A 24,145-nucleotide genomic window follows, 5' to 3' on the forward strand; every position below is an offset into this window, starting at 1 on the left:
CTACCCAATAGATAAAGGGGTGAAAGCAATGTGGGTTTACATTTTAATATCTCCTGAACCATTCAACCGATTTGAATATTTGGTCTTGTTTGAAAGAGCATTTCATGGTCTTTTAAAAGATACTTTCAGTAAAACCGCTTGGTTTAAACCAAATAAGCTAGAGGGCGTTATCTGCAGCGATAGGGAGCAGTGCCAACCTAAATCTGGGGGGGAAAAAATTAGGTTGATATTGGAAAAGTCACTAGATTGCAGTTACTAAATAATAATATGGGAAGTAACTTCCGATCCAGAACTGGCATTACTTATCTACTCATAGGAAAGTAAATTCACACCAAAAAAATTGCGATTTATTGACGTCACGCTCCAATGTTATAAGTATAGGGAGCAGTGCCAACCTAAATCTGGGGGGAAAAAAATTAGGTTGATATTGGAAAAGTAACTACATTGCAGGAACTTGATAGTAACTAAATAATAACATGGGGAGCAACTTCCGATCCAGAACTGGTATTACTTATCTACTCATAGCAAAGTAAATTCATAACGAAAAAATTGCGATTTATTGACGTCACGCTCCAATGTTATAAGTATAGGGAGCAGTGCCAACCTAAATCTGGGGGGAAAAAAATTAGGTTGATATTGGAAAAGTAACTACATTGCAGGAACTTGATAGCAACTAGATAATAACATGGAGAGCAACTTCCGATCCAGAACTGGTATTACTTATCTACTCATAGCAAAGTAAATTCATAACAAAAAAATTGCGATTTATTGACGTCACGCTCCAATGTTATAAGTATAGGGAGCAGTGCCAACCTAAATCTGGGGGGAAAAAAATTAGGTGGATATTGGAAAAGTAACTAGATTGCAGTAACTTCATAGTGTCTTTGTAGTTCTAGGTCTAGTTTTAATATCCTAAGTTCATCTATAAACATGGAATAGAGCAACTTAGGGAACAACCCGAGTTAGATTCTATCTATGAGCGCTAACAGTTACATTTAAATACACTGATGTATTATTAAATAGATAATATTAATAATGACTTAAAATATTTTATCCGTTATATCCAAAGTCTAAAACATTATTGTATCACATTACATATATAATTTCTTACCTGTTCTCTAACCCAAGTTCTAGTTTTTTCTCTATTTCCAGCAGTAAGATTAGAATTAGAAGTTGATTTTCCAAGACAACTATTTAAACTATCTTTGCCATAACCCCTATCATGAGGAGAAGTGTTAATATTTTTCCCCCATCTGGCAGGGTTTAAACTTTGTAAGAAGCTTGAAGTTTTCGAGCTAGAACTCGAATACCTCGACCTGGACTGATTATTCGGCGTCGAATTTCCAATCGACGTCGCTTTACTAAATAAATCTTGAACGAGTGACGGAGATATCGGTAAATCATCATGTCGTGATTTAGATCTCCCGGCACTAGGTCGCTTATTAACACGTTTCCGTTTCAAAACGTCACTTAATGTACGCATATGCGATGGACTCGGTGATCGACCTTCCCTTGTTGCTCCAGATGATGGCTGTTTGTTAGTTTCACCTACATAACCAATACCTGAGGGAGCTATTGAAGGTGTGCCATTAGGCGCTGCTGGGGTACTGGACGGGCCTGGTTGTTGAGAATCATTCATATTCGTTGAAAACGACGAACTGGAATTTGCCGATTTCGGTGGACTAACACCTAATGGCACTTCAGGATCCGCTAATTGATTAATTTGATGCATCACACCTTCACGACGAAAATGCACCCCAAAAACATCCGGTAATTTCGTCATTAATATATCGGCCATTTGTAATGCTCCAACAACGATTCTTAAATCGCTCGAAGCCATCATTCCAGCAATATGACTACTAACAACTTGGTTCTTTAAAACTTGTTTTAATAAATCTGGCGAAGCATAATAAACCATCCTTAATAAGGCTTTTAAACATTTACAACGAACAGTTGGACCAGCACTCGACGAATACACTTCATACAGTACCGAAAATAATGAACGAATAAAAGCGGCTGCCAAACCACGTTCTTCGCGTAAACAAGCAACACGAGCATCTCTATTCGCGGAATTCGGTCGATTTCCAATCCCTCCACCAGAAGCCGTTTCGGTTGTTGTTGAAGGCGGTTGAGACCCAGCGACATTTTGAATTGATGATGTAGCCGCGGTCGCGATTTGACGTTGAACAGGACGAGCTGTACCTGTATCCTCATTGATTTGTTGCATAGAATGGAAATCGATTGTGTAAGTACGACCTAGAGTGTTTAAACTAACTTCGTCGTCACCCGCTTGATGAGCAGTTTCAATCATACGACTATCGACGGGGCCATAAGAATGCCATAAACCCCGATCGTCGCGCCATTGCCATGTCGGTTGGTCTTTTTGGGCGCTTGCAGGACGTTCTAAAAGTGAATCAACAACAAAAATTCCATCAGATGGTAGTTTCGGCATTAATTCCCCGATTAGTGTTGTTATTTCATATAGTTCTTGAGGTTGTCTATAAAAAATTTAAAATAAATTAAATATCTCTTTGTATTAAGAATTTTAATTTACCTTGGTACTAATTCAACTTCATCTTGATTAGTTTCGGCAGATCCCGTTAACAAATATAATAAAGTTTCAGAAATATTTTGTTTCAAAAGTGTTAGAGCTAAATCAGGACAGTTTGCGCACATAATCGATAACATTCTCAAAACGGTTATAAAAGTTCCAGTGCTGATAACGGGCGGTGTCACAACGAGCAATTGTTGAAGGTTCGTTAATAATTCGGAGCTAGCAATTTCCTGTAGACGAGCCGGTTCGAGTTGGAAGCTCTCGACAAGACGATAAAACGCCAAACACACACTTTCGACACTTTTTTTATCTTGTTGCGTCAGTCTGTTTGCTAATAACGGAAGAGATTCAGCTACATATTGGAACTCTTCCGATGAGAGATTCAGGCAACAGTTTGCTGTCACCGACAGCGCGTTTCGTTGTGCGTTTATCGAAAAGAAATCCAGGTACATAAGGCACGCCGAGACACCTCTCTACAAATAATTAGTAATGTTTGGAAATCCATATTGCGAGTTATAAAAGTAATTAAATATAAAATATAAAATTTAGGTATTTAACCCTTTGTGTCTCAAGAAGTCAAAAATTTTAAAACTTTATGACAGAATTAAAACGCTATCAAAACACACTCAGTAAAGGCCTTTGGAATCAGTATTTTAAATTGAAGCTTAAAGATAAAAGTATTAAGCTTAAAGTATTTATTCAAATTAAGGAATGAGACTTGTTCTAAATTAAAGCTTAAAGCTTTCTCTTTAAAATGATGTATAATAGTTGTTGGGTTGGATTGGAAAAATATTGAGAAAAAAATGTTGAAACAAACCCTACATTTTCGTATAACCTAAAAGTGTCAAAAAAGATGCTAATTTAAAAATTCCTGGAAGCCGTATTTATTGAAATTAAGGAATGAGAAGACTTGTTCTAAATTTAAGCTCAAATCTTTCTATTTAAAATGATGTATAATAATTGTTGGGTTGGATTGGAAAAATATTGAGAAAAAAAATGTTGAAACAAAACTTCCATTTTCGTATAACTTAAAAGTGTCAAAAAAGATGCTAATTTAAAAATTCCTGGAGGCCGTATTTATTGAAATTAAGGAATGAGACTTGTTCTAAATTAAAGCTCAACGCTTTCACTTTAAAATGATGTATAATAATTGTTGGGTTGGATTGGAAAAATATTGAGAAAAAAAATGTTGAAACAAATCCTACATTTTCGTATAACCTAAAAGTGTTAAAAAAGATGCTAATTTAAAAATTCCTGGAAGCCGTATTTATTGAAATTAAGGAATGAGACTTGTTCTAAATTAAAGCTCAAAGCTTTCTCTTTAAAATGATGTATAATAATTGTTGGGTTGGATTGGAAAAATATTGAGAAAAAAAATGTTGAAACAAAACTTACATTTTCGTATAAAATAAAAGTGTCAAAGAAGATGCTAATTTAAAAATTCCTGGAAGCCGTATTTATTGAAATTAAGGAATGAGACTTGTTCTAAATTAAAGCTAAAAGCTTTCTCTTTAAAATGATGTATAATAATTGTTGGGTTGGATTGGAAAAATATTGAGAAAAAAAATGTTGAAACAAAGCTTACGTTTTCGTATAACCTAAAAGTGTCAAAAAAGATGCTAATTTAAAAATTCCTGAAAGCCGTATTTATTGAAATTAAGGAATGAGACTTGTTCTAAATCAAAGCTCAAAGCTTTCTCTTTAAAATGATGTATAATAATTGTTGGGTTGGATTGGAAAAATATTGAGAAAAAAAATGTTGAAACAAAACTTACATTTTCGTATAACCTAAAACTGTCAAAAAAGATGCTAATTTAAAAATTCCTGGAAGCCGTATTTATTGAAATTAAGGAATGAGACTTATTCTAAATTAAAGCTCAAAGCTTTCTCTTTAAGATGATGTATAATAATTGTTGGGTTGGATTGGAAAAATATTGAGAAAAAAAATGTTGAAACAAAGCTTACGCTTTCGTATAACCTAAAAGTGTCAAAAAAGATGCTAATTTAAAAATTCCTGGAAGCCGTATTTATTGAAATTAAGAAATGTGACTTGTTCTAAATTAAAGCTAAAATCTTTCTTTTTAAAATGATCTATAATAATTGTTAAAGGAGTTGAACTTTTACATCGTTGCAATAAAGGTCATAAAATGGATCTACTTGAATTTTATGAAATTATTAAAAACAATAAAAACCCTAAAATAGATTTTCATTTTAGATTTACTTTAAAAATTTTAAGTTTTTAACTTATGTCTGAGTTTTTGTTCATTTTTGACAGTAAGTTTTTTCATTTGTTTTAAGTTAATTTCTTGTTATTTATTTTTAATATTGTGGATTCAGCCGATGATGAAATTTTTTAGCAAGAAAGAAGTTAATTTATTTAAATACCTAAATTTTATATTTAATAATTATTAAGTATCCATCAAAAGTTATTGAATGCTTTTAAGTACTTACAGCTTGCAAAATATTCTTTGAGTGTCTCCTTGATAACATATCCAAAGCAGTTAAAGATTGTTCTGCAACATCCATACACTGTATCACTTGTAGTTTTTCTAAAAACACAGGAACTGCTTCAACTACAACACTAGAAGAACGAGGTAACGCTTCCATCATGTAAGTTAATGCTCTGCATGCATGATTCATCTGCAAAAAAATGATTAATTTTCAAAAAATCAAAATATTAAAATTTTATTTACCATATCAAAATTGTGTTCAATTCTCAACAAATTTATCAAAGCTGGGACAACCTGTTTGATTGGAAAACCAGTTAAAGTATCTTCGTTTCCCATAACAAGCATTTGACACATTTCTATAACCGCTTGAAGTTGTTGTCCTTCATCTCCGGTAGCTTGAAGACCTTGTAAAAGTTGTTGAGCCTTTGTAGCCGCTAAAAAAAATTTTTTTAATGTTATTTGTTAATTTTTTTTATGTTAAGGCTTACAACTATTTGCAGCCCCCATGCTTCTATGTAAAAGATGTTGCATACGAGGACCTAAAGCTCCAAATAAATGGGGCGGGAGCCCCCTAGCTTCCAAGAGAGCTTGTAATCTTCCAACTTCGCTGTCATCGCTTTCAGAGTCCGCTCCGGGTCCAGAAGGACCCCCGCTGCTCGCCGTCGCTTGAGTTGCTTCTTGAGGTGATGGTGGCTCTTCAGATGCTAAAACAATTAAAAACTTTTTCACTCAGTGAATATTTAATTTTTTTCAACGGTATTTACTTCTATCTAAAAGTTGTAAATCAGCGAAATATTGCAACATGTCGAAAAATTCCATCGTTTTTATTTTGGTTCCGTTTTTAAGAAATAACAAACTGTCAGGGACATTTTAGAAAAAATTGACAGAGAATATTTTAATTTGATAGAAACAACCTACTATGTCTTTTTGTTAATTACACAATAAGAGTTTGTAATGGCAAGTTTTTTATGTTGGCAAACATGATATGACACCAAGATAAAGGAGAAGTAATTACAAAATTAATTAAAAGCAGATAAATAAAAAAGATTTGCAACTTACGTTTGCAAATGAATGTTTAGAACTAAAAAAAAATGATAATAATAAGAAATTTATTGCGATTGTTTTATTTTTTCTTTGATTTGTTTCTTCTTAATCAGTTTGCTTGTGTATGTAATCCTGAGACGATAACTTCAAAGATAATACACATTAATAATACCGATACATAAGACGTTATCAAGAGTTTGTAAATTGAAACCAAGTTTTATTATTCAAATACAATGATTGACTTTTAATCGTTTTCTAACTAAAATTTTTCATTCTTTAAAACTGTTTTAATGTTTTCGAACGTCAACAAGACTTTTTCATTGAATTTCATATACAGTTAGTCCATTAAATTCATCTTTGTATTACATCTAAAATTACTTGTGTTTATTATTGACAAGCATAACACATAAAATAAAACTAAATCAAGTCTATGTAAAAATCTGGCTATGGAGCATAGACAGAGCAAAAAATTGAATACTGACGCATTTGATATAAAAGAGCTTACACAGACATTTTTAGTTAATATTTATGTTTAAAAAGTTTATGTTATAGTTTCTAGTTAACTTATTAGTGAATATTATTTAAAATAATATGGAAAGAAAAGAAATATCGGTTGTAGTTCGTCATTTAATAATAAAGTTAAGAAATGAGGGAAAATCATATGGTGAAATAGGTAAAAGTCGAGCAACAATCCAAACAATTATAAAAAATTTTAATTGAAATGGAAGTGTATTAAATAAACTACGCATTGGTGGTCCAACAGTTTTAAAACAACGTGATATCCGGACAATTCTAAAAAACAAAATCCCAGAATCCTGAACTGACAGAAGAAATTCAACAAGCTACCCACAAAGTCGTGCATCCAGAAACTCAACATAGAGTGTTAAGATTGAATGGATGAGTTCCACGAAAAAAACCTTTGATTTCCCAACAAAACAGGCAGAAAAGGATTGAATTTGCTAAAAGGTATCTTACAAGTGACTTTGAATTTTGGAAAACAGTTCTGACGAAAGTAAGTATATTTTCGGATCGGTTGGTAGAGGAAAAATTTGGGTTGGGTTGAAAAATGGAAGCAAGAAATTTGCTCCCAAGCATTAAACATGGTGGAGGGTCGTCGATAATGGTTTGGTGCTCGATGGCGGCTTCTGAGCTAGGAAATTTGACTTTTATTGATGGTATCATGGACCATAGACGGTATTTGGAAATATCGCAAGGCAATTTGAAAACATCAGCACAGCACTTAAGGCTTGGAAATCGGTGGTCTTTCAACAAGACAACGACCCTAAGCATACCGCTCATGTTGTCCCAGAATAGATTCTTTATAATGAACCAAAGCAACTACATTTACCTCCCCAACCGCCAGATTTCAACCCTATTAAGCACATTTGGGATGAGGTAGAACGAAGGGTCCCTAAATACAATGTTAAAAATAAGCAATCGTTAAAAGATGCGCTAAACAAAGCTTAAGCTGAAATACCAGTCAGTGTAATAGAGAATCGTGTTCTTTCTATACCAAGACGACTCCAGGCAGGCTATTTCTTTCCATTTTTATCAATTGTAATAAAAATCTATGTTGTAAAAGTTTTAAAAATTACAGAAAATCTAAAAACAGAAAAGATACTCGTTAGAAATTAATTTAAAGTAATTTATGAATAGTTATAAAAGCTTAATAGAGAAGAGAAAATTTAAACATGTTGATTAAATACCAAAATAGGATTTTTAATATTAAATTGACGTAATTCGAAGGTCCTGAAGATGGTTTTATGGAAAAGACCGAAACCAGTTGAATAAAAACACATAAAATATCCATTTTAAGTAATAAAAAGTACAAAAAGAAGAAACTTAGATTTTTATTGTAAGTTCTGGATTTGCAAGGTGGACCTATAAGAAATAAAAGCTAGTAAACTAAAAGATTATCAATCGTAGTTAATAGTACAAATAATAATAGAAATAAATCTTATAAAAGTACAAACGATTTCCTGAATGTTTTGATTAATTTTCCAATGTGAGAGAAACTATAATAAATAGGTTTAGGAATGTTTATAGGTAATTTGTAGAGAATTAGGCCCTTTCTGATAGGCTAAAAAAATATGGGACATTCTATTTAAAATTTTCTACTTTCTCGCCAAAAATGGAAAAACAGTAATTCAATTTTTGACCAGCATATAACAAATGACAATCCATTTGACAGCATCTGAAGAGTAATCGTGCCAATTTAGACCTTTTTTGAATGAATGTTGGCTGGGTTTTAAAGAGCATGGTGAAATTTACCAAAAAAGCTTAAAACCAAAATAACTCGAAAACCAAAAACGTTAGGTACCAATAATTTTTATGAACGTCAACCTAAAAACTATAGCATTCTATTTAAAATAACGAAGTTATGGTCTACTTACTTCCGGTAGACCGGAAGTGGCGGCTATCTTGAAAATATTTTAGATCGAAAGTTTTGAATGAACAACCCATGTTGCCAAAATTTCAAATCTCTACGAATAGTGAAACCTGAAAAAGTTCTAACGAACTAGTTACGTGAGACATCCTGTATATTATACAAGATCGCTGATATGTATGGAAACGGTCACTTATCTCCTAAAGTAAGATAGCTAGCGAAAAATGTTAATATACAAAAGTTTTAGTATTTTTTAAAATCTATTACAATAACAAGACAAATTAAGTATACAGGGTCAGTCAAAAAATTATGACTAAACAAAATTACGTTTTCTTTAATGGAACACCTGTATATTATTCCATATTTCAGTTCATCTCGAAATTCTAAACAAAATTCATGTAACACATCATTGATCTTAACGTAACCGTTAACCAGGTATGGAGCTATTAAAAATTTACGAATTTACGAACTATTTTTGTATTTTTGACGTGTTATGTTACTACGTTGCTATGGAGATGAGAAACTTTCAAAGGTAACTTGATGAATTATGAACATAATCGACAAAAATATTTTTGTGTAATTTATAAGAGTGATTGATCTCGAAAACGGTTAAGTTTAGGTTTACGATGTGCTACATGAATTTTGTTAAAAATTTCGAGATAAACCGAAATATGGAATAACATACAGGGTGTTCCATTAAAGGAAACACAACTTGGTTTCGTCATAACTTTTTGAGTGACCCTGTATACTTACTTTGTCTTTATTGTAATAGATTTTAAAGAATACTAAAACTTTTGTATTTTAACATTTTTTGTTAGCTATCTTACTTTCCGTTTCCATACAACATATCAGCGACCTGTATAATATTATATGTGTATGTAGACTTTTGTGGGCTGTTAATTTTAGTTTAAATTTTTTCCTAAAATTGTATTATGATAAAATAGTTATGTTTCAAAATTGTCTACATTAAGGTAGTAATAAATATTTTTAAAACGAAATGTTCAATAATATGACGTATTATTCAACTGGAGTGAATTTACTTAGTTATGTAGACTTTTGTGACTAACTGTAGGTAGTTGTGACAAGAAGGGACTTTATTTGGTTACTTATTTAATAAAATAATAAATGTTGTAAAAAATTTCCTTTTCCAACACCACGTGTAAGTTCTAAATCGCAACATCTGGTGTATATACCTTTAGTTATAGTTTACTTTTCGTACCTGTGAGTCCATTGTTGGGCATATCTGGTTGGTCAGCTGCCATAGCGACCGCGGCTGTTGTAGCAGGCGTGGTAAGCGGTACGGGGGCACCCACGGCGCCCACCTTGTGTTGGCGGGATGTCCGTCCGCCTCGGGCGCTGCCACTAGCACCGCTGGAGCTTGCGCACGAACCCGTTGTTGTGCTTTGCCCTAAACACCAAAACAAAGACACTTAATAAAAAAAAATTAATAAAAATACTCAAACACTAAAAACCTAATTTCGATAAACACTTCACAAAACATAATCTAAAACTACCTGGTTAATTAAAAATTAAAAACCTTTATAATAATTTAATAATTCTATTTTTGTTTCAATCATTGTTTCCATGTTGGCAGTTAAAACATGGTTAAATCAATTTTGGTCTATTACACATGAAGCAAAAAAATTTTTTGGCGATAACATTTGCCTTATCTTATCTAACTTGAAATAGATGAGTGAAATCCGGAATTCAGGTATGATTATTAGGTTAAGTTGGTGTTTTAAAACCAATTTTTTTTACCTGCTCTGTTGTTTCGAGTGCTTCGCCGTAAGACAGCCCCGCTTCTGTTGAGTCGCGAGGGCTCGCTTTCGGCCGCCTCCCGCTTGCCCTGTTGACTGCTGCTGGCCCCCAGCGCTAAGTCTTCTCGGTGCCGCGTACGGTTCGGGCCGGCCTCCGTCCTCTTGTTGATCGCTTGATCTGACACCCGGCCGTGGCTCCGCAACAGATACCGGTGTTGTTGCTGTTGTGCTTCCCTTGGGAACGTTAAGTTCCTCGGCGATGAGTCTCGATTTCGTGAACTTCTCTCACTTGTCAAACTTACCGAGGCCAAACTACGCGTTGACCTCTGACGTTCTGAATTTCTAGTTCCTACTAAAAACAAATCAAAATAAATTAATATCTAATCAAGATTTATTTAAATTCTTTTACCGTTAGAATTGGTATCTATATTTGCCTCTTCGTTACTATTTAATAAATCGCTTTTATGTTGTTTCCTTTGTTTGCGTTGTTTCGGTGTTGAATGAGACGAAGAAGGAAGCAAAGAAGTGTCTAGAAGCGCTGAAGTTGAAGGGTTATTGTTGTTTTGCCTGTTGTTGTTGCGATGGCCGTCGGTAGTGTGGGGACGCGGGTTGCTGCTATCAATTGGGGTTGAAGACGCTAGTATATTGAGGTCGTCAAGACTTGTTTTGTTAAATAATTGTTGTTGTTGTTGATAAGATTGGCGTGTTTTTAACACTGGTATATGGCTTGTGGTTGCTTTGCCACGGGCAGTAGTTTGATGGCCAGAACTGTATGAACGTCTTTTTGAAGTACTCTCGTGGCCCTCCTCCGACTTCTGGCCTGTTGTTGTGTTGTCCAGCACGGATTGATTACTGTCGGATTTTCTCTAATAAAAAAAAATAAAATAATTTCTTAGTTAAGATTAAAAATAAACTTAGATTTATTGGAATGTTGATAATGAAAATTTGTTAAAGAGAATCTAATCTAAAAGAATGATTAACACAAAAAAGAATGTTATCTTAACACTAAAAGTATTAAAATACATGATTTTTAAATCACCACACCATATCTATTACAATTTTAACATTCTTTTAATTGCAATGTGAAATTTAAGATATCTGACCATAACGTCATTTTAATACTGGTTGAAGGTTAAGAAATGTTTTGTAAAAATTAATTTGTCTTTTAGTGCATACTCTAGGTTTCTAATTGTTATTATACTACACTCAGCGGCATAAAAAACGCATCACCTAAAATGATGACCAGTTTCAAACTGCAATAACTTTTGAACGTATTACTCGATTTGAATAAGGTTTTTTTTATTTGAAAGGTCTACCCTGTGCCAATATTTCTGTATGTACCTTCCTCATTTTTCCATTTTTTATGACCTTGAACGCTATGGACCTTTCGATTGGAATGGTTTGTTACTGTCAGGACATTTAAATTGGAATGTCTTCTATCTTTTTCCAAAATTAGAGTTTCTCACACTAACGTCTCATCTTGTATGGGTTAGAATATACCAACTGGCACATTTGTAGGTTAGGTTTGTTATTGTCAGGACATTTAAATTGGAATGTCTTTTCTATCTCTTTTGAAAACTAGAATTTCTCACTCTAGTTCGCATCTTGTTAACTCTTTAATCTTTGGTAATGTATTAAACTGTGACAAGTAAATCAAACAAAATGTTAATAACGGGTATTTCCTCCCCTCGCTTGAATGGTATATTGATCTTCATTTTAAGAATCTGGTTCCACTCTTCTTCTAGGGCTATTCTCGTCTCCCTAGCATATTCCACATGTGTATGGAGTTTAAATCAGGGCTACGTGCAGGCCACTCCATTCTGCTGATATCGAAATCATCCAGGTATGTTACCAATAAATGGGCTGAAAGAAACCACGTTTCAGCCAAAATTTTTTCAATGTTATGAGCCGCGTTTAGATTGCCTTTAATAAAACAAAGCTCAAAGGTGCTTCGAAGCAAATTCATCCTTCAACCATTACTGATCCTCCCTGGTATAGTACTCTTTCAGAGAAGTTGCACTGAGCATTACGCTCTCCTGCTCTTCTCCAAACTCTCTCTCAACCATCTCGAGAGTACAAGCCGAACCTCGTCTCTTCTGATAACAGTACGTTTCGCCACTCTGCATTGGTCCACTGAACATGATCTCGTGCAAACTGTGATCAAGTAACTGTGGACCAGTTGCTGGTTTTTATGATCTCAACCCCACTTCTTCAAATCTCCTTCTTACTGTGCGTTCATTCACGTTCAAACGACGCACTTGTCGTTACAATATATCGATCATCAAGGGGTTGATGAATAATGGACGTTTAAGAAAATACGGATAGCTGTCAACATTTGGTTACTAATTTAAAATTATCCAAGCTACCACTACATATTGAGATATGCAGCCGATGTTACACTGGTCACGTGGGTTACGATAATTAATTAACACAGTGTAGTTTTACACCAAGGTTTATAGAACATAAGGTTACCTCATTCCCTATGCCTCTGTAGTATCGATTATTACCCCGCAAATTGACGTCACTGGTTCGATACAGTCAGAATAAAAGATAGCCTATACACGTGCCTATACTGTAGTACAGTCTATATAAAATATTTAAACCTCGCATCGTGTTGTGTTGTTCATAGAACCAGCTACGTCACTGACCCACCTTGCCTCTCAGAGGAGGAGAATCGGTATTGGGTAACCTTATGTTCTATAGACCTTGGTTTTACACTATCACTAGAATTAATGCTCAAACGTCAATGTGACACAAATTCAATGTTACCAACTGTAACCAACTTCACAACTATTTGTCAAAACTAAATGTCAATTTTATGAAACGTCATGTTTTTTTTACGAAAATTAATTAATTTATATTTAAATCGTATGAAAAAAGAATTTGTTTACGTTTTTTAATGTCAAACCTTTAGAAAGTCTTAAAAATTTAAATTAAATTGATGTTTTTTGAAATTTTGACGTTTCAAATCATTATTATTACTCTGTCAAGTTGATTACCAGTGTATAATGATTATAATTCACCGCTATTATTCACTTCTTGAAAAATGACTACCCTTTTATTTTAGAAAAGTCATTTGCAAGATATACAGGGTGTGTCAAATGTCTGGAATATAGCCAACAATTTCGCCATTTGTGATTTTAAAGAAAAATGTTTTAAATACAAGTTTCTTTATTAATCATGGCACATTTTTTTGCGATATTTGCTTGTTTGTATTGTTTTTTGTTTCGTTGCTATGACAACCAACATTGTTATTTTAAATGGGATGCATTAGTTTTTTTTGCATACTTTGATAGAGGATAAATCCCTCAATGCAATGAACATATCCAATCATATGGTTTTATAAGAAAAAAACCGAGAAAAAATGCGTTTTCTGAAGATATTATCAACAAATTACAATCAATGTAGGCGACGAAATAACGCCGTTGACAGCTTTAAATGTCAAAGTTATTGGCTATATTCCAGACATTTGACACACCCTGTATATTATAAGGTAGTCATGGACAAAGTAATTTTTGTAATTCGCGACGGTAATTAAAGCTATTACAGTACTCAAACGGGTGCTGTAATAAGACTCCTTACCGAATCTAATGCTGTAATGAGATTTTAGTAACATTTTATGGAACCAGTTGAACTTGGGGACATTGGGTCATTAATGTTTTTAGTTGTCAATGTGACAATTTTTGTCTATGGATGTTTTATATGGTCCACAATGATGAGGACATTGAACTCTGAGCAATTTCTCTGATTTTGGGAGGTGTATAATTAATTTTTTTTTCTATAATACCTGTCAAATTGTTGTAAAGTTGGCAAAATTAACAGGGAGTTTTGTTTTATCATGTTTTGAAATAGATGTCACACTGACGTTCGTGCTTTTTCGAAAAAAACATAAATTATATAAGCGTCCTAGATAATACCAACAGAAAGCCTAAAAAATAGGAACTATATGTGAAAATTTTTTTTAAGTGAATACAATTAGTGTTTTGACAATTTCTAATTGTCAATTATTCAAATTTGTTACAGTGTTACCAACTGCTACATACCTATTTCCCTACATTGTCAAAATTTTTTTATTTTTGTTAAAAAAAAAAAAGGATAGAAAGGAGAATTATAAAAAATAGCATAAAAAACGCGTCTTACGAAACTAGTTTTTTAATATATTTTTGTATATACCTTTAAATTTGATTCTGTTTTCGATGTTTGCGTATCTGAATTGCAATTCTGTTCAGAATTGGTTCTAGCACGTTTGGCCTCAGTTTGTGGCTGCGTCGGCAGCACACGCTTGCGACGGCTTGTGCTGGCAGCAGCAAAGTGGTTAGCTGGATCTGCCATAGACGATAGGTTCGGGTTGCCTCCACTTATCGACAGTCATTCCCTTCGGTGTCTTCAGTAGGCTGATGGGGTACCTGCGACTATAAACGTAATTTGTATTCATTAATTAAATTAATTAATGAAAAGGGAGTAAAAATAAGACAGTACATACCATGGGTTCAGTCACCTGTCAAATATTTTATAAATGTTTGGTTAGAATTAGTTAAAATTATAATAATTTTAAACAACTTTTTTAGTATAAGGGATAAATATGAACAAAACGGATGCAGTAATTATCTGAAACCTTATGAAATAAGGCTACGAAAAGAAAATTATGGAGTTTTTTTTTGGTGAATTTTTTTTCTTGGTGGAATTTTTTTCTTCGTGTGGTTATTAAAACGAATTAGATTTGTTTAGAGCTTATAACAAAGAAAGGGATAAAATCTCCATTATTACGGCGTATATGCGAAATGTAAGATACAATAAAACGAGTATCGGAGAGTCGACGGTTTTATCGACAATCTTCACGTCGTAGCCGAACGAAAAAACGGACATTTTTAAAAACAAATTATTTACCATATATTTCCAGCATGGTTTTCGGACAATCGCTTTTTTCCGTTTAACCCTCTCGTTCGTTATTTTACGTTCACAAGGGAGGAAAAATACGATAAAATTTAGAGTCACTGTCAAAGACGGGTATGCAACACTGCTGCCCCCAGTACTCCCCAGTTTACTTTACTATGTAAACTCGAGGCCGAATTCGTCGGTTGTCCAAAGGGGAATTTTGCAAAACTGACGACGGCGACAACGTCGAATGAACACCGCGGGATTTATACGATTTTAACGGTTCGGAAATTCGGGATACCCACACAAACGATCCCCAAGAACTACCGAACGCGCACACGATCATATGATCCCTACGGTCAAAAACAAAGTCGCCTCTCAGCACTCAGTGGAAAAATGATTGTCGGAAACGTGTTTACATTATCCCCACCTATCGATTAAAAGTGCAAGGTTCGCATTAATGTAGAAATCTGTAAAAATTTATTGAGGAAAACTACATATATCGTTTATTAACAAGATTAACAACAATTTGTTCAATTTCAAATATTAAAATGAATTTAATAATGCAATTAATAAATATAATTCAAATTTTTCTTAAAATATTATTTTCTTGATTTATTGATAAAACTGTATAAATTTCAAATTGAATAATTCTGTGTAGTTTATTTCCAATTTTTTAATATACAACATAGTTTTTTACATAATTGCAAAATATATTCACTAATACAATATTTAAAAATGAAAAAATAAGATCAGATTTGATAAAAAACCCAAAATGTAAAGTTGCAACACCTGGCAAAAAATGGTGCAATTTAATGTCAAAACACCATTTAAGGTTATGTTATCTGTTTACCCTTTAATGACCATCTTGGGAAATTCTGGTAAAAACCTATTTCTTTAAATGTTTTATTTTGAATAGTATGTAAAGATTACACAACAGTATGTTAGTGAGGCTATTATACTTTATCAAACTATTTTTGAAAAGATTAGAAATTAACTTCGTTTTGGAAAATTTTTTATTTATTGCACAAATATTTATAAAAGAAAAAAGGATTTATTAAAGTTCGTGTATTCTGCGAAACGTTTGGATTGAATTCCTTTTGTGGAGCACATTTCACAGTGAGCTCTGTTTTCAGAGAAAATCACTAAGTGTGCTCCAACATTTCCCAACCCCAATAGTAGTGTCAGTGGACCTTCTATTTCTTTGGACTACTGCATTCACTAATCCTTGGGCAAGCTTCTACAAGCAAGGTCTACACCCCCCATATTTTCATTGTAATTAATTATTACTGCAGGACATCGAACTTCTTGACTTGTTCCATCTTTAGATTTTCTCTTCACAATTGTTGTCTCATTTCCATGATAATTAATAGCTAAGAAAATGGATTTCTTATCCATCCAGTTGTAACAACTTATGTTTGTATTTAATTTTCTGTACATATAAATTCTCCTCTTGCCATCTTATTTTTGCCAAAGTCTTTAGAACCTCCCTTTCTATGTTCTCTTATCGCTCCACATGCTATGACTTTTTCTGGTTTTAATTTTTCAAGAAGACGAAATGAACGTTGTCGAAAACAAAATTCTGTTTTTTCCGAATTCAGTTTTGCTAAATCAACCTAAACCGCAACTTTTGTAATCCTGATCCCACTTATCATTCTTCTCTTGATATACAGTGTGTTAATTAATTATCGTACCCGACGTCATCATTGCAAGTATGCAACCAATATTACAGTATTAGTATTGCAAAATGCAAATCAATAGCTTTGTTCGTTGGGTCTTCCCTACTCTGCACGACGTGGCACTAGTATGATGTCATAGTTCAATTAAGTGCAATCAACTGAGTGCAGGTTAGAAAAGTGTGTAAAGCGTGGTCGTAACGTAGTTCACAAAAAAAGTCAAATATAAAGTTCACATATCAAAGTCGTAATCAGATTATTAGTTACTAATTTACAAAATTAGAGTTTAAAAAGTTGTAAAATGAAATTAAGAACGAAGTGTTACAAGTTTACAGGTTAAAGTTTAAGCACACTCTTTTTTAACAAAAGAAATATTAAGAAACTTGGGAAAAATTCAAGAATCATCATGTGAAGTGACTAACACTAGATTAACTTCAGTTATAAAACTTCTATTATATGATAACTAACTTTAGGTTTAAAACGTCAACCTCAATTTTGACATACTATTTGTAATCTTCATTAAAAATCGATTAAAATGAGTACAAACACGACATATTTATCTTCAATATTAATGAAGTTATGATCAACTTCCGGTTAAGAATGTCAAAGTCAATTTTGACATATCTGTAATCGTCGTGAAAAATCCTTTAAAATGAGTCCAAACATGATACGTTTAATTCCAATATTACTCGAGATATAAGCAATTTTCGGTTTGAAATGTCAATGTCATTTTGACATATTCTTAATTTATATGAAATGTCTTAATATTTGTCACAAAAACAAAAATATAATAAAAAGTTAAGGTTGGTATTAATATTTAAAAATTAAATTGCTATCTTCATTGTTGCTAACTTCAAGTTTAATGTTTCTTATTCAAACTTTTTTGTTTTTTGAGATAAATGCGTCTTGTTTGAACTCATTCTAAAGGTTTTTTTAATAAAAAATACATCATGAAAGAACACCATGAAGTTGTCCATTTGTCTATTATATGATAACTAACTTTAGGTTTAAAATGTCAACCTCAATTTTGACATATTTGTAATCTTCATTAAAAATCCTTTAAAATGAGTACAAACACGACATATTTATTTTCAATATTAATGAAGTTATGGTCAACTTCCGGTTAAGAATGTCAACGTCAATTTTGACATATTTGTAATCGTCGTGAAAAATCCTTTAAAATGAGTCCAAACATGGTACGTTTAATTCCAATGTTACTCGAGATATAAGCAACTTCCGGTTTGAAATGTCAATATCGTTTTGACAAATTCTTAATTTATATAAAATGTCTTAATATTTGTCACAAAAACAAAAATATAATAAAAAAGAATAAAAAATTAAGGTTGGTATTAATATTTAAAAATTAAATTGATATCTTCATTGTTGCTAACTTCAGGTTTAATGGTTTTTATTCTAACTTTTTTGTTTTTTGACGTAAGTGCGTCTTGTTTGGACTCATTTTAAAGGATTTTTTATGAAGTTGACAAATATGTCAAAATTAAAAGTTGATAGTTCGACAATTTTGATTTTATGAGATAAATGCGCCAAGTTTGGGCTCACTTTAAAGGCTATTTTATGAAGACTACGAATATAATAATAAAATTAAAGTTGACATTGACAAGTTGTTGTTAGTTCAATAAAAATAGGCAACATAGTAATATCTTATGCTAACTAGCGCTACCTACCACTGCCACTAGAACTAACACTACGATAACGTCGGGTACGATAAATAATTAACACACTGTACTTGAAATTTTAGGGTATACCCTTTTTATCAGCTAAACATCAAATTTTATAACCTCGTTTGATTGGTTTTATAGGATTGCATTGCTTTATGGACGATTGGAAGGGTGAAATCATGTCAACAATAAGAAAATTGATATAATTATGTTATTATTTACAATTATTTATTTAATTTACTTTTTTGGAAAAAGGTAATTTGGCATATAAGTTAGGCAACCCAATATACACCATGTTTAAGCTACGGAAATAAAACTAATAGAACAACTAGAAGCAGCAATCTCTTTATTGAACAAAATGAGATACAAGAGAATTAAGATAAACTTTAATTAAAAAATTAAATTAATAATCGAATATAAATCAATAAAATAAAATTTTCTATAGAGAGACTAGATGTTAATATTTTAAATCACATATAGATGGCGCTACCAATTATAATCATTTAAAATTTGAAATTCTAACCTAAAATTTTTTTGTTAAAGTTTTTTTTTAAACTTAACTCAATCAAATTTTTCTTAATACAACTACACTTCTCCTTCGATTGTGGTTTTAGAATACAAATAAAAGATATATGTGATAAAAATGAATAAGTGAGGGATGATATCGATCGTTTTGCTGCCCCCTTTAGAGAGAAAATGGTCCAGGCTTGTGCCACATCCCCAGGTTTTAGCGGGTTAGTCACCGTTTGTACACCAACCGGTTCGTATTAAACCGGCGTCGCGACGCTCCCCGCTAACCGCGTATCATGTGCCGGCGCACACGGGACCTTAAACGGCGCTATTAATTTTTCATTCGACGCGCAATGTTCTGAATCAACCCTCAACGAATGCCTGCTTTGGGGGGCTGTTGCACATCTTTTCAGTTTTAATAACGTTCTTTAGAAAAAGTGTACCCATTCAAGATTTTTTTTGAAAAGCAGATATAAACAAGAAGGTAATAAAAATGTTATAATTTTTTTAAAATTATTTTTTAAAATTGCAATGAAAAATTAAGTGTTATTCAAATTAAATCTTAATTATACTTTAATTAAATATATATATTATATTTATTTAATTAAATAAATTAAAATTTAATAAATTAATGTATAATTATTATATACTATGTGTAACTGTCAATGTCAATTATATATAATTTTAATTGACATTTTTAATCTTAACCTCAAATTAATTAAAATTAATAAAATCATTTTACTTTTATTATTAAACAATTAAAAAGATAACAAACAATAAATATAAACGTTAATAAATTAAAATATTAAGAAATAATAGGAAAATTTTTTCAAAAATTATTTATTATTTGTTATTTTAAAAATAAAAGTTACAGATGAAGTTGTACATAATGAATGTGTTTTGAATTTTTAACTTTAAACTGATAAATAAAAAATCAAAGAAAAACTGTACAAAAGTTTCAATTTGAAAATCAACATTCGCGTTGAATCGATTTAAATGTAAAACGAGCACCGGAAGTTTTTCTACGCAACTCCATAATTGACTTTTTTCCTCATCCTCAACGAATCGGGTCCCTTATTCCCCAATGGTAAAAGAATTTGACTACCAAATGCGACAGCCTCAACGCCCGTTAACGAAAACACTTGGCGCAGTTCCAGTACTTTGCCAAAAAAAATGATCACATCTGCTCCCAGTCGACCCCTATTTATCTCCCGTTTAATGTTATTCCACTTGTATTGAGTATTTGACTCCATCAAACTTAATTTTGATAAATATATAAAAGGAATTTTATAAAACTCGCAATATATGAATGCAGTCCTACATAAAATGCAACATAGCTTAATAATACAGGCATTGCAAAGAAAAAGTTTTCCTTGGAAAAAGTGACGTCTTTATGATAACTCTGTTTTGTGCTGTTTTGCATTAGCACTATCACTGGAACTAACACAACACCCAGAAACAGAATCATTCGGGTTTAGCCGTCTTGAGAGACGTGCGGCTAAATCCGAATGATTCTAGTTCTGGGTGTTGTGTTAGTTCTAGTGATAGTGTTAGTGCAAAACTAACACTAGACCGAGAAGTAGAAACATTCGGATTTAGCCGCACGTCTTTCAAGACGGCTAAACCCGAATGATTCTAGTTCTAGGTCTTGTGTTAGTCCCACTGTAAAACTAGAATTAACACTAGACCTGAAAAAATACAATAAAAAAAAATTAAGGTTGGTGTTAATATTTAAAAATTAAATTGCTTTTTGTTTTTTGAAATAAGTGTGTGTTGTTTGGACTCATCTAAAGGTTTTTTTAATAAAAAATACATCATGAAAGAACACCATGAAGTTGTCCATTTGTTTATTATATGATAACTAACTTCAGGTTTAAAATGTCAACCTCAATTTTGACATATTTGTAATCTTCATTAAAAATCCTTTAAAATGAGTACAAACACGACATATTTATCTTCAATATTAATGAAGTTATGGTCAATTTCCGGTTAAGAATGTCAACGTCAATTTTGACATATTTGTAATCGTCTTGAAAAATCCTATAAAATGAGTCGAAACATGATACGTTTAATTCCAATATTACTCGAGATATAAGAACTTCCGGTTTGAAATGTCAATGTCATTTTGACATATTTTTTTTTTATAAAATGTCTTAATATTTGTCACAAAAACAAAAATATAATAAAAAAAAAAATTAAAAATAAGGTTGGTATTAATATTTAATAATTAAATTGCTATTTTCATTGTTGCTAACTTCGGGTTTAACGTTTTTAATTCTAACTTTTTTATTTTTTGAGATAAGTGCGTCTTGTTTGGACTCATTCTAAAGGTTTTTTAATGAAGATGACAAATATGTCAAAATTGACGTTGACGTTTCAAACCGGAAGTGATTGTATTTCCATTAATATTAAAGATAAATATGTCGAGTTTGGACTCATTTTAAAGGATTTTTTATGAAGATTACGAATATAATAATAAAATTAAAGTTGACATTGACAACTAAAAGTTTATTTCACGACTAAAGCCGAATGTTTCTAGTTCTCGTTCTAGTTTTAAAAATATAAATAAATAAAAATATGCAACATAGTGACATTGTATGCTAACTATCGCCTTTATGATAATTCTCTTATGTGCTGTTTTGCATTAGCACTATCACAAGAACTAACACAACACTGTGGCGTTGCACATATTCGCTGCCATATTGATTTTAATTACTTTTTCAAAAATCAAGAAATCGGTTATTCTTTTTTACGTTACTATGTATAAATTCATTTATTGTTATGATTCAATATAATAGAATATATAATAATAGAATATTTATAAATCAATTTATAAATAAAAAAAATATGTGGGGGTCTTCTCACATATTACAAATAAAATAATCAGTATTATTATTTTTGGAATAAATTTCATTCTGAGCAATATTGATCTCTTACACTTTTGCTCTCAGACGCATTGATATGGAGAAAAATACCAAAATATGAAAATTTGATGAATTTGATGTTTTTTCAATTTGATGATGACATTAAGGAATCTGAGCATGTTACAAAAAAACTTTTGGAATAAAAGTTGTAGCAAATTTCATTCTGAGCAGTATTGTTCTCTTGCACTTTTGCTCTCAGACGCATTCATATGGAGAAAAATACGAAAATATGAAAATTTGATGAATTTGATGTTTTTTCAATTTGATGATGACATTGAGGAATCTGAGCATGTTACAAAAAAACTTTTGGAATAAAAGTTGTAGCAAATTTCATTCTGAGCAGTATTGTTCTCTTGCACTTTTGCTCTCAGACGCATTCATATGGAGGAAAAGTAGAAAATATGAAAATTTAATGAATTTGATGTTTTTTCAATTTGATAATGATATTGAGGAATCTGAGCATGTTACAAAAAAACTTTTGGAATAAAAGTTGTAGCAAATTTCATTCCGAACAATATTGATCTCTTGCACTTTTGCTGTTAGACGCGTAGATATCGAGAAAAATGCAAAAATATGAAAATTTGATGAATCTAATATTTTTTCAAGTTATTGATGGTGATATTGAGGAATCTGAGCATGTTACAAAAAAACGTTTGGAACAAAAGTGGTAGCGAATTATATTCTGAACAATATTGCTCTCTTGCACTTTTACTCCCAGATGCATAGATATAAACCCGAATGGTTCTAGTTTTGGATGTTGTGTTAGTTCTAGTGATAGTGCTAGTGCAAAACTAGAACTAACACTAGACCGAGAACTAGAAACATTCGGATTTAGCCGCACGTTTTTCAAGACGGCTAAACCCGAATGATTCTAGTTCTAGGTCTTGTGCTAGTTCCAGTGTCTGAAGACGTACGGCTAAACCCGATTCTTTCTAGTTCTAGGTCTAGTGTTAGTTCTAGTTTTAGTTCAATAAAAATATGCAACATAATGATATCTAGTTCTAACTACCGCTTCCTAGAACTGTCATTCGGGTTTAGCCGTCTTATAAGACGTGCGGCTAAACCCGAATGATTCTAGTTCTAGGTCTAGTGTTGGTTCTAGTGTTAGTACTATAAAAATATACAACATAGTGAAATTTTATGCTAACTACTGCTACCTACCACCTACCAGCCATCTTAAAAGAGGTACGACTAAACGAAATGTTTCGAGTTCTAGGTTTAGTGTTAGTTCTAGTGAAGTATGTGTTGTTCTGGTCGATCCGAGATTTCATCCGTCCTTCCTGTTGGTTCCCTTTGGAAAAACATTTCGCCAAGATCTCACCTAGCATTTTCAGTGCGTAGTCGTAGTCTCCTCAGTATGCTGACGATGAACGGATAAAATCTCGGATCGACCACAACAACACATATTATATACATAATATATATTAAAGATTTTTTTTTTATTGCAGGTTTTAAATTTTCGTTTTCACATTGAAAATGAAAATGAGATATTCAAACTACATAAACACTTAGTTTCCTTGTTGAGAGGGCCCCATTGCCATGCCTCGGTGAATACGTGATATGGCCCTACTGCTGTTGTTGCCGGGGTTGCTGAGTTGCACCCCCTTCGCATCACCCCAAATAACAACGTCCCCATTGTTTTCGCCGCTCGTCTTCGTCTCAGAAATTTGTTATTACAACAATATCAACATTGAAACCCTCGAACAGGAACTAAACATGACTTTACTTCCAACAAAAGGTAATATAAAAAAATAAATTTAAATGTGAAAATTTATGCGTTCAATTTCGAACGATAAGAATCGGATTAAACGGTGCAGAAAGACATTTTAAGGAGGCTCCAGATTGCTTCATCGTCCGTAACGGTTGAGGGAAAGAAATCCGTAGAAAGGTCGCCTTGAAAAAATAAATCGAAAACTATTAAATCGATAGATATTGCCTTTTCTGCTATGTAGAGTGGAGGAGGGTTCATTAATTTTGATTGAGAATTTTGACTACCTCATCTAATATTCAGTATATTACATGATTTTCCACATAGATGAATTTAATTTGTTTTTTTATAAAGAAATGTTTGATATAACTAAAAAGTTGGACTCGTAAGTTGCACACATAGCTAGAAAATTACTTAGAAAAGCTCGAAAAGTTCATAGTTGGGATGTCTGGGGTTGTTTTAATAAAAGTTTTTGTCTACTTTCTTTTCCTCGGATGCTCATAAAATGTTTCATTAAAACTTGAATTCCTTTTTGGTTTTATTTTTACTTTTTTATTTTTTTATACGTCACTTTGACGTTTC

At 32.2% G+C, this 24,145-nt stretch overlaps 2 protein-coding genes across 5 annotated transcripts in view; one reads left to right on the top strand and one right to left on the bottom strand.

Moving 5' to 3' along the window:
- The window catches only part of LOC111424353 (E3 ubiquitin-protein ligase ctrip), a 29,212-nt gene extending 13,766 nt beyond the window's left edge, over positions 1-15,446 (bottom strand). The window contains exons 1-10 of one of the 3 annotated variants that reach the window (XM_023057857.2): positions 15,079-15,446; positions 14,365-14,603; positions 10,601-11,057; positions 10,193-10,540; positions 9,654-9,842; positions 5,493-5,708; positions 5,248-5,438; positions 5,006-5,194; positions 2,555-3,027; positions 1,112-2,498 (exon numbers count right to left, since the gene is read on the bottom strand). In XM_023057857.2, the coding sequence (XP_022913625.2) occupies positions 1,112-2,498; positions 2,555-3,027; positions 5,006-5,194; positions 5,248-5,438; positions 5,493-5,708; positions 9,654-9,842; positions 10,193-10,540; positions 10,601-11,057; positions 14,365-14,523 (3,609 nt within the window). In that variant the 5' untranslated portion in view covers positions 14,524-14,603; positions 15,079-15,446. Of the gene's footprint in view, positions 1-1,111; positions 2,499-2,554; positions 3,028-5,005; positions 5,195-5,247; positions 5,439-5,492; positions 5,709-5,768; positions 5,867-9,653; positions 9,843-10,192; positions 10,544-10,600; positions 11,058-14,364; positions 14,604-15,078 lie in introns of those variants that run through there. The other 2 variants (XM_023057856.2, XM_023057858.2) reach the window with 2 other exon arrangements.
- Positions 15,447-19,172: 3,726 nt separating this feature from the next.
- The window catches only part of LOC111414133 (retinal guanylyl cyclase 2), a 42,040-nt gene continuing 37,067 nt past the window's right edge, over positions 19,173-24,145 (top strand). For both annotated transcript variants that reach the window (XM_023045321.2, XM_071196324.1), the window contains exons 1-2: positions 19,173-19,415; positions 23,304-23,593. In XM_023045321.2, the coding sequence (XP_022901089.2) occupies positions 23,416-23,593 (178 nt within the window). In that variant the 5' untranslated portion in view covers positions 19,173-19,415; positions 23,304-23,415. The remainder of the gene's footprint in view (positions 19,416-23,303; positions 23,594-24,145) is intronic.

Source organism: Onthophagus taurus, chromosome 6 (genome assembly GCF_036711975.1).
Source record: "Onthophagus taurus isolate NC chromosome 6, IU_Otau_3.0, whole genome shotgun sequence".
Classification (NCBI taxonomy): Eukaryota; Metazoa; Arthropoda; class Insecta; order Coleoptera; family Scarabaeidae; genus Onthophagus; species Onthophagus taurus.